Source organism: Cryptomeria japonica, chromosome 3 (assembly GCF_030272615.1).
Source record: "Cryptomeria japonica chromosome 3, Sugi_1.0, whole genome shotgun sequence".
Lineage (NCBI taxonomy): Eukaryota > Viridiplantae > Streptophyta > Pinopsida > Cupressales > Cupressaceae > Cryptomeria > Cryptomeria japonica.
Window position 1 is genome coordinate 192,691,600 of NC_081407.1, and position 11,044 is coordinate 192,702,643.

General features: G+C 33.9%; 1 protein-coding gene across 1 annotated transcript; it reads right to left on the bottom strand.

Annotated features, from left to right (window-relative positions):
* Positions 1-6,494: 6,494 nt before the first annotated feature.
* Positions 6,495-10,685, bottom strand: LOC131037315 (disease resistance protein Roq1). Its single transcript, XM_057969411.2, has 5 exons — positions 10,134-10,685; positions 8,905-10,006; positions 8,486-8,770; positions 7,269-8,354; positions 6,495-7,053 (listed from the first exon to the last, which is right to left on the bottom strand). Exons 1-5 carry the CDS (start codon positions 10,631-10,633, stop codon positions 6,646-6,648), a joined length of 3,381 nt encoding a protein of 1,126 aa, XP_057825394.2. The 5' UTR covers positions 10,634-10,685; the 3' UTR covers positions 6,495-6,645.
* Positions 10,686-11,044: the final 359 nt, after the last annotated feature.

Genomic DNA, 11,044 nt, shown 5'->3' on the forward strand with positions numbered 1-11,044 from the left:
TTGAAAGGGATTTGATTTTGGTTGAAAGGAGTATGATTTTGGTTGAAAGAGGTTTGATTTTGGTCGAAAGGAGTTTGAATGTTGGGTTGATGTGATTGGTATGTTTGATATGTTGGGTTGAAAGAAGGTTGAATGTTGGGTTCATATGATTGGTATGATTGATATGTTGGGTTGAAAGAAGGTTGACATGACTCTAATGTTGGTTGAACTAAGGTAGGAATGATTTTGTTGAAGAATGAAGGTTGGCATGTTTGAATGGTCTCACAAGTAGAAGAAGGTTGGCCTAATAATGATTCCCTCATGGTTATCACCTCCCTCATCATATTTTCTAACCAACCCCTATGGTTGCTAGGACTAGTCATGTTTCTCATTTGTTGTTGCAAAGTATTGATTTGTTGAGCTAATGTTTCTATGAATCGTTATGGAATAGGAATGGAAGAGATGAATTCTTCACCTTCCCTACGTAATGCATAATGCCAATCCATGATGTTTGCTTGATTGGTTTGAACCTAAGATCACAACATGTAAGATGTTTTCTTCATTTCTAGAATGTTGCAAAAGTTTGATTTGATGTTGATGTTGAAACTTGACTTGTTGAGGGGTTTTGATCTTGTTGATGTTTTTGACAAAAATTTGGCTGAGATTCCACTTTTTTTTTTGTATTTACTAAAATGTTTGAATGTAGCAAATTACACAACAGGCACATCAAAGAGAATAATACCATGAAAAGAATACTTGTTTAAAAACTTTTTCAAATTCCCATGAATGTTGGAATCTTTTTCAAGACCCCATTTTGTTTTCGTTGTATTTGGGCAATTCGATAGCATATCAAGTAGACTCTCCTAAGGTCAAAAGGTCACAAGTATTACCACACCCCACATCTTGACACTCTGTCAACTCAAATAGCCCTGTCACACCCTAGGGTGCGCCCATTTTTTTGCCTTTTTTGGGAAATTAGACCAAAGAAGATTGCTCCTCAATTGGCCCATTATCCTAGGAGATATATGGTGAGTGTCTTGGGGACGGATTCTTCCCCACCCTTGCACTGTGATAAAACAAGTGTCTGGTTACTGACTCATCTTGGCTTCTAATTTCTATGGTGTTTAGACAGGGTTCCGTTCAAGTGGTCACAATTAGCAACATTTTACACTCCGTTGAGGGAGGTCTCCCAATCTATAGAGGTTACGCTCTACAGATTTTAACATACCGTATAGGCACCGAGGGAGGCATAACATCATTGTGACAACATGTAACACTCGTCGCATATGATTTTCATCACATACGCATTTATTTATAGTGGCTTGGATAACTTGGCTTTAGTCATTTCCACTTAGGTCATTCCCCTCTCACCGACCTTAATGGTGCCCTAAGGGCAACTTGGGAGGGTAGGCCTTCTAAAGGATTTAATTGCAAGAAATAAATAAAAGCATGAAAGAAAAGAGTTTGGTTTTCTAATCACCCATTGAAGGGGAGAGCATAATACCTATCCCTTTGAAAACATGAAAGACAAGGGTTCTTTTTAACTTTTCATTGCAATGATTTTCTATTCTATTTGGAGATGTTGCTCCAAAAAAGCATGGTGTTCAATTTTAACCTTCATTGCAATTGTGAAATAAGAGACAAGTTTGTTTGTGGTTCATTTTACTTGCACCAAATTGAAATGTTTCTAAGCTACCCCTACAGAAAATGATGTTAATAAGCATACGGTGGGCTATCCAACCTAATTTTATTTTCTTTTTTTCTTTTCTCAGTTACAGATTTCAAAAAATTTGAAAATATAATGTTCGGTGTTTTTCTACATGTTAGTAAACTGTATTTTTTAGAGGCCTTCAGAGCATTTTGAGCCCTCAAAACTTTGGATGGTCCTTTAAGGACATTATCATAGGCACGTCCAAAAAGGACTGGAACTAGAAATTTTGGAGATCTTTCCAACGGTGTAAGCGGTTTACAATTTCGAGTTCGGAGTGAAAAGTTATGACTTTTAAAAGTTTGATACATATTTGACCTCTCTGTTTTTAGAAATAGAGGCAATTATTGACATAAAATACAGAGAAAAATAAACAGAAACATTCTAACCTATTCATGCAAATGCGAATCAGTATCTAATCAATTGTGAACTGATATAATTGTAATTGTGAACTGATAACTGAGCAAATACGAATTGCTGACAGAGCAATTGCAAATTTCTGTCAGAGCAATTGCGAATCAGTTAGGCTTAAATTTTTATTTTTTATTTTTTTAATTTAGACAGAAGATAGAAGTTTCGCTTTCTTTGATATTATTTTTCCTCCTCTTGGCACCTGCAATTTTGAAAGTCACATTTCTTGCCATCAGATTAGAACCATTTTATGTCAAAAAAGGAAATTTCCAGAATTTGATGATTTATCTGGGTTAGGTGCGCAATATCAATCAATGAAGAAACGACAAATAAATTTTAAATTGTGCAACCCCTTAAAGCAATTGCAGTGCAGTATCTGAGCAATTACGAAATAATATGATAGCAATTATGAAATTGTATGAGCAATTGCGAATTTCTACAAATTCAAGTGCGAAATCAAGATTCCTGTGCACGTACGGATCTGCAAATTTTATTTTTTTAAAAAGTGAAGGTTAGCATGCTTCACGTCGTGTTCACCAAATGTTATCATGTTTGAAATAATAAAAAATCTAAGGCTAATTAGACTGAAAGGACGAATCACAAGAATCCTTAACTAATTAAACCGATTCTAAACACAATTCAATGAAATAAATGAAGGAAATAAGAAGATTAAGCTAATTAAAACTCCCTATTCTCCACTTGTGCTTCCATTATTCTTCTCTATTGTTGTTGATGTAGGTGGCTCTCAAGTATTGCACTTGATTTCCTGCATAAAATAGACAACAATATTGAAGACTGTGATTTTTGTGATTTTTTTATTCTCAAAAATCTAGAATGAAATGAGCAAAGAGGTTGAATTTATAGATTTTCACATAAAAGGGGGTGAGAAATAGAACTCAAGTGTTGATTGAGAGACAACTGAAATTGATTGATCAGTTAACAAAGTTGATTGATTTGTTAACTCAAATTGATTGGCTTGTCAACTAGATTGATTGGAGAGTGAACTAAATAGATGGATTAGTAAACTCATTTGATTGATTAGTGAACTTAATAGACTAGGGAGATGACTGAATTGATGGATTAGAAGACTGAATTGATGGGATTAGTTATAAAAAGTTGATTTTGAGTTAAAAAAGACGATTGATGAGTTAACTGATTTGATCAACCAATTCTGATTTTAGCATGTGTTGTAGGAATTTGAATTTGAATTTTATTTTCATTTTCATTTTGGATTTGAATTTGGTCATTCGAATGTTGAAATGCACATGAAATTAACTGAAATTCAGATTTGGGGAAAATGTGATTTTGATGATTTGGAATTAGATGAAATTCGAATTTGGGAGAAATGAGATGAAATTAGATGGAATTAATTGGAATTATAATTTGTGGAATTGGAGGAATTTAATTAATTAATTTAAATTATTTAAATGAAATTATTTAAATTTAGGAAATATAATTAATTAAATAATAAACATTATTTAACTAAGGAAAATGTTGTAATTAATTAAATAATTAATATTTAATTGATAATTGAGATATGTTAATTGATTAAAATGATTTGAGAATAGAAATAGAATAATTATAAGTGTTGAAGGGCGATGATTAGAAGAAATAGTTACTTTAATCAAATAATTAAAGAATTACTTAATTAAATAGATGAATAATTAGTGTAGAATAAATGAGACATTTTTAGGTGTCTACAATTATCACAAGTAAGTTTAGGTTCCATCGATCCCTGTATACAACAATGCCTATAGTTGCAACTTGTGTATGATATGAATCAAGAGCTTTGAATTAAACAAAATGTGTCAAAATTTTTGGAGTTTTAATTGTATTTATATCAATCTATATTTGGTGAATTCCACAAGATCTTAAAATGGGACATTATAAATTTGGTGAATTTTGCAAGATTTTTAAATGCTACAATAAAAATTTGATAATTCTTATGTGATAATAATATGATATATGCAAATGTTGGGCAAATCAAAGCTTAAAAAAGTACACATGTTTTAATTTTTAAGGTGATTATGGACCTTTAACTAGCACGGAGTTATATCTAGATTGGAGAAATGGGCCCTCTAACATAATTAAATTATAATGTCATTGGCAAAATGAGTTTTCCAATGCATTTAACATCTAATGTTTTTAGCGAAATAGATCCTCATACATATTGAACTTTATATGGTATTGACAAATACGTTGGTGAATTAATACATACATCTATTCAATATTAGAGCCATTTAGGTGGTATTGGCAAATAAATTAATTACCTATTACTAATAAGATAAATTAATGAGAAATTAAAATGCACTGGACCAATAATTGACACAATTTGAATTATTTATACAAACTATTCTCTAATTGATAAAGATTCACCACTAAAAAAAATCCTTGCTAAAAGCCATAATTTTGATTCTTATTTTCTCATATTTGGAGAAAGAGTAATGAACTCCCCAATATTATCTCCAACCTATGTTCCTAACACAACTATCATTGAAGACATCGACATGCTTTTCACATGATGCTTACATAATTATTAATTTATATGATTACATGCTTATATTTTCAAGGATTTATTTTTTATGATGTTTTTGTCTAGACTTCAATCCCTTGTATACTATGGATTTGATTAATTGTATGAGATACATCATATCACTAATACTATTAGTTTGAGTTTTCCATATAGTTATAGGTTCTTATAGAGAGTTATCTCCTATATAAGGCAAGCATAGCCTTGTGCTTCATGCATCATGTCATCTACCAATTGGCAAGTAAGATAAAATGGGATTATATTATTTTGACACATGTATAAGTTCCCTTACCACCTTTTCTCTATATCTATTTTTTTTTTATAGAAGCCCATTTAGAAGTGGAGTTGATCTTTTATTCATTCTTGTGCCATAAAGCTAGTCATGGAATATTTTTCCCTTGTTGTACATTTTGCATGGCTATTGGTGATGGTAAAATCAACCAATGGCATTTCGTTGGGTCCATCGTTTTATATAGGCCTTATGATAATATCATTTGATGTCTAAATATTACATGCATAATTGTGAATGTTATATATTTATAGATGCTTGATCATTATAGGATTCACATATTTATAGATGTGTGATCATTATAGGATTCACACGCACCTCAAATTGGAACTACAATAAAATGGTCAAATTCACATATCTATGTCATTTCTCATTTAGTTTTGGGTCCATTTCCTTACTCTATCAATTGCAAATGTTCTTATGGAGTTATTTTCTTATGTAGTCATCTCTTTATTTAATTTTAGTTATTAATTTGCACATTTATATTTACACATTACCCAATTTGATTTACAAAGTCCTTTTATATGTCCTAGCTAAGTATAGGGTGTTAGGATTGACCTTATAGTTTTATAGCAACCAACTTAATTCATATGAAAAAAATTAAATTTAAATTGAATCTTGCATATTATTTCCCTCCAAGGAATAAGTACACTTTTGCATGGCTTAATTCTACATCCTTATTTTTAAAGGCATTAAATGCATTACTTTTTATCATCAAAAAGTCATCTTCATCTTCAAATGTAGAATCCATTCATACATTATTTTCTCTATTTACGTTTTAATATATCAAATCTTGTTAGTTATTATATCAAATCTATGGATGTAAAAATATATATGTGGTTTATACTTAAACACAAGCTCAAACTTGACTTTACATAATCAAATTAATCTTTTTTATTATAAAGTAAATGATACTTTGAGATACTTTAGTTAAGATTAGTTGTACTCTTACTATCACAATGTCTTGATTTATTGATGTACCTATTTGAAATCCAACATAGATAGTTAGAATCTTCTACATCCAATCAAACCATAAGAATGACATTTTTTATATTCACTATCGTGGAATCTGGAGGTGTCCTTGCCGAAGCAAGACTAATCCCCCAGTGTGTACGACCCACTCACAAGGTAGCAACACATAGAGTTAACACAGTGGAGGACTCGAACTCAAGACCATGGGGAGCATACCCACGCCTTAAGTTGCGATCCACGACCGGGTGAGCTAGGGCCGAATAGATCATATTTAATATCTAGGTCACTGCTAATTAATGATTATAGATCTAAGCATCTTTTTATTATCCTACTTACTTTCTTAAAATAACATGCATTAATTGTTTTATAATTCAATACATAATTATATCTAATTAATCAATTAAATTAATATTTTAATATCTAATTACATTTTATTATCAATCTAAATTAAAGTATTGCTTGTGTCTATTACTAAATTAATCTTAAATACCAAATTTTGTTTCACAATTATTTTATTTAATGATTAAAGACACAAAAGAAGTGTAAATTGCTATCAATTTTCAAAATACATACAATTATGATAAGACAAGATTGATAGGCTTTTTTTAAAATTAAGTGCATTCCATACATTAAATATTACAAATCGAAGACTTTGATAAAACAAAGATGCCAAAAGTTTTTCAACATCTGGCAGTCAAAGCAATTCACACTTTCAATGCTTTTACTTTGTTTTTCTCTTCACTGCCTTATGGGCTGCTAACTTTTATATAATCTGTCAATAATTCTTTGCATTATAACTAAAGCTTTCCCTTCTTCCCCTTTATTCACCCTGGCCCGAAACCCCTTCTCTATTGGAACACTTGTCAGCTTTACACCATTACTTCTATGCGGGGTTTGTAAAATTGTAATCATCAATTCCTTTCCAAGTGGGAAGGACTGCAAATGGGTAATTACAGATTCCATTTCTATGTAAGGATTGCTACCAGACCTTACAAGCAAAGCATATATAGAGATTGCACTTGATGAGCTTTCCATTTCTAGCGAATGCTCTCCTTTCTCAATCTGAATGACGGTATCCACTTCAGAAAACAAATTTTCATTCAACTCGAACAGTGCTGTATCCACTGGCATCCCTGTTAAAACAACATACCCTGATAGCGGCCTCTGAAACATTTAAAACATCAACATAAAGAGGGTGGACGATAAATAATTGGTATAAATATAAGAAACGTAAAACACATAATTTTTAAAGCACGACTAAAAAATTGTAACATGTTTTTCCCTCTTCAATACAAAAAGGAAAAGTCACTAAATTCACAGAAACTAAGCTTGTTTTCCACTCAAAATAAATTGTTGTGTTGAGAAAAAAGTGGTATTACCGGTCCTTCAATGCAATTCCGAACCCATGCATATCTATCATCAGGAACTTCAATTTCCACGCTTTCCAATTGTGGTGACTCTCTTCCACCCCTTAGTCTTCCACACCTCGCTATTCCACCCCACCCACGCTCTGCAGTTGATGGCATCCTAATAAAATCCCGAATTTCAACCCTAAACATCTGAAGCCTTGTTAGAGAAGATAAGCCCGATATTGTTTTCAGTTTGGGACAGCTCGACAATCTAAGAGACTTAAGCCCTGCTGCAGAAGATAACTCTGATATTGTTTTCAATTCGGGACAATTTTTTACTGTAAGAGATTGAAGCCCTGTTAGAGAAGATAACCCTGATATTGTTTCCAATTTCAGAAATATGGACAACTCAAAAGACTGAAGCTCTGTTAGAGAAGATAACCCTGATATTGTTTTACAGTCACATCCCCACACTTTAAGAGACTGAAGCCCTGTTAGAGAAGATAACCATGATATTTGTTCCAGTCGGACATCTTCCAAAACTTTAAGAGACTGAAGCCCTGTTACAGAAGATAACAATGATAGTGTATCTAATTTGAAACAATACTTCACTTTAAGAACCTGAAGCCCTGTTAGAGAAGATAACCCTGATATTGTTTCCAATTTGGGGCATTCCCACATGTCAAGAGTATTCAGTCTCTCTAACTGCTCTAAATGCATTTCTTTTAGATTCCCCATGTGTCGAACTTTCAATGATTGAAGTTTGGGACAAATCTCTCCACTAATTAGCAACTTTGATATATTATCCAATCTGTTTAATTCTATGGTTTCAAGGCTATTCATCCGGCTGCTTGTAGAAGAATCCAAATTAGTTGAATCTCTAGCTTTACTCAGATCCAAATTCCCACTAAAGAAGACGCCCTCCCCAAACCACAATGACAATGATCTAAGATTGCTAAGTTGTTTAAGTGATCGCACGAAGGATGTTATATCTGTCGCCTGGAAGGAACAACCTATGTTTAATTCTTCTAAATGACTGAACATTGCTATTAAATCTGGAAGCTTTTCCAACGACTTAGAGTAGCAAATCTTCAGCACTCTCAACTCAAAACTGGCCTGGCATTCACAATTAATCTCAAACAATGAATTAGTTCTCCGTAGTAAACAATCTTCGCTAATCAAGTTTTCTGAAATGTATGCTCTGCCGTTAAGGGAGAATGAACATCCAGAAAAGATTAGGGAAATACCTGGGTATTGGTCTGCAACTGTTTCTGAAAAGCGCTCCACAAATTTCCCACGCTGTTAACAGATAAATTGTGCAATTTTCGTAGAGGAATCCAGGAAGGAATGTTTTCTAATTTGCAACCAAGATAACCACGGTTATCTATGTCAAGCCATAGCAGGTCAGGCTCAGCAGAGTCATTTGAACTACCTATAAAATAAGTAATTTTGGTTTGGAGGGACGAATCCTCGAACGAATAGAAACACCTGCCCTTTGTTTCTGCCAGGATTTGTTCAAATCCGTTTGTTTCCTACAGATAAGGATTACCATTAAGGGTTAACTGTGTGGTTGGATGGAAAAAAGTTATAATAACACATAAATTGAAAAAAAAAATTAAAAGCTTTCTATAGTTTTAATTTCCAAAAATGTAGAGAATAGGCACACCATAGATCTAAGAATGTCCGGTTTCCACAGCCGAGGAGGGCCCAAGTCATCTGCCATTTGTCTTCCCATATCACAGAGGTGATCGTGCATTTCAAAGCGTAGGTAGTATTGCCCCATAACCAGTTGAAGTAGGCACTTATCTTGCAGGGTTTGAACTGCATGTTCAGCACTCCAACCAGATGCTTTCCAGATTGTTATAGCATCATTTTTCAAGTGAAGTTCTTCTTTCTTATTGAAAAAAGAAGCTATATCTATAAATATCTGTTTCTCCTCTGTGTCTAGACCATCAAAGCTGATTTTAAGTCTTTGCATTATATCCTTAGGTTGGATTTTCCTAACCTTTTCCAATTCTAACTCCCAATAATGTTTATCTCTTCGATAAACATGAGCACCCAGAACTTTAAGCGAGAGAGGTAAACCTCCACAGAATTCCACGAAGTTCTCAACCAATTTTTCATATGAAATGGGTGGATCTTGTCCACGAAAAGCATGTCTACAGAAGAGAAGTTTAGCACGATCCTTATCCATTCCCTGCATCTTATAATGGAAATCTGCACCCCTTAACACACTCTGGTCACGGGTTGTAATAATTACAAGGCTACCAGAGCTCAACATATCTTCAGGTAAAAGGGCATCTAATTGGTCCTCATGATCGATATCATCTAGGATTATAAGGAAATGCAATTGCCTTGCCCTTCCTAGATGATTCTTCAGCTTTCCAATTCCATCATCCACACTCTTAATCTTTAGACTTTTAATCTCTTTATCATTGGGGAAAAGATCTTCTAAGAGCTGAGTTTGCAAGCAGTGTAATTCACCTCTGGCATATGATTCTCTCACATCAGACAGAAAACATGATGTATGGTAGCCTGAATTCTTTCTGTTAAACAATTCTTTTGCCAGGGTAGACTTCCCAACACCCCCGAGACCAAAGATCCCTATTATGGTGACCTTGTCCCTCACTCTCTTTGAACAAGACCTTTCAAAATCTTGGACGAGATCAGCAAGTCCAACCGGATATTTTGCAACATCTAATACTATACTGTTTTTCTTTTCTTCCACTACTTGTATCACACGAGACACAATTTTTTCACACAAATTGCTGGAATCCAAAACCGAGAATCTCTTCAGAAAGTCATCATACTAGGGCAAAATGAATGCAAACTACAGAGGAAAGGAAAAATAGGAATGAATCATAATCAATAAAAAACAAATGACAATAATCTTACTCTTGATACCGGCTAAGTTCATAACCAGATATTATTGAAGCAGATTCAAGGGAGCTTTTCCATTTATGAAGCTTATCAAGATTCCTGCGTTTCCTTTGATAATCAGAAAATGCTGCAGCATACTGTGACTTCTCGTTGTCGATGTGGCGTAGCTCCCACGGCTGGACATCGTAGAAGACAGGAATAAAGATGGCATCAGTTTGTTGTAACATAACGACCAGCTCGTCCAAACACCATGAGGACTCTGCATATCCTTTTGAAAAAATGGCTACTTGCACACGAGATGAGCATATGGCGTTGTAAATGGCGAAATCAATTGAATCCCCACCTTGTATCTCTTCACGGTCTAGAAATGCTCGGCACAGTCTAGCCTGAAGAAGGTCATAGAGTTGTTTAACAAGGGTTTCTTTGACGTCAGGACCTCGGTGACTGATGAATACATCATACAGTTTAGCAGATACAATCGATCTTGCCGGAGGAGAGGAGGAGGAGGAAGCCATGAATGGAGGACTTGAACTGCAAAATGTATGAAACAGAGTAGGCTGGATTTGATAAAACAATAGCGAAGGGTTACTCTCTGTCCACCACCGAGGAGGTTTATAACGAAGGGTTACCAACTGCAAAATAATTAATTGTTTGAAAGCGATGGGTTACCAACTAACTACAAAATAATATTGTGGGGCCAATCGCTGAATAATTATCCAATAATTCACGCATTTTTAACTGGCTTACTCTAAATCGAAAGCAAAACCAATTTTTTTCATTTATTTTTTTGAAGTGTTTGACTTGTAGAAAATAATATTACAAATTCACGGGAATTCCAGAGGGTTAGCAACCATCTCCCACTGACCAGGATTACATAATTAATTCTTTGAAAGCGAGGATTTAGAGAGACGCACGCATCATGGCAG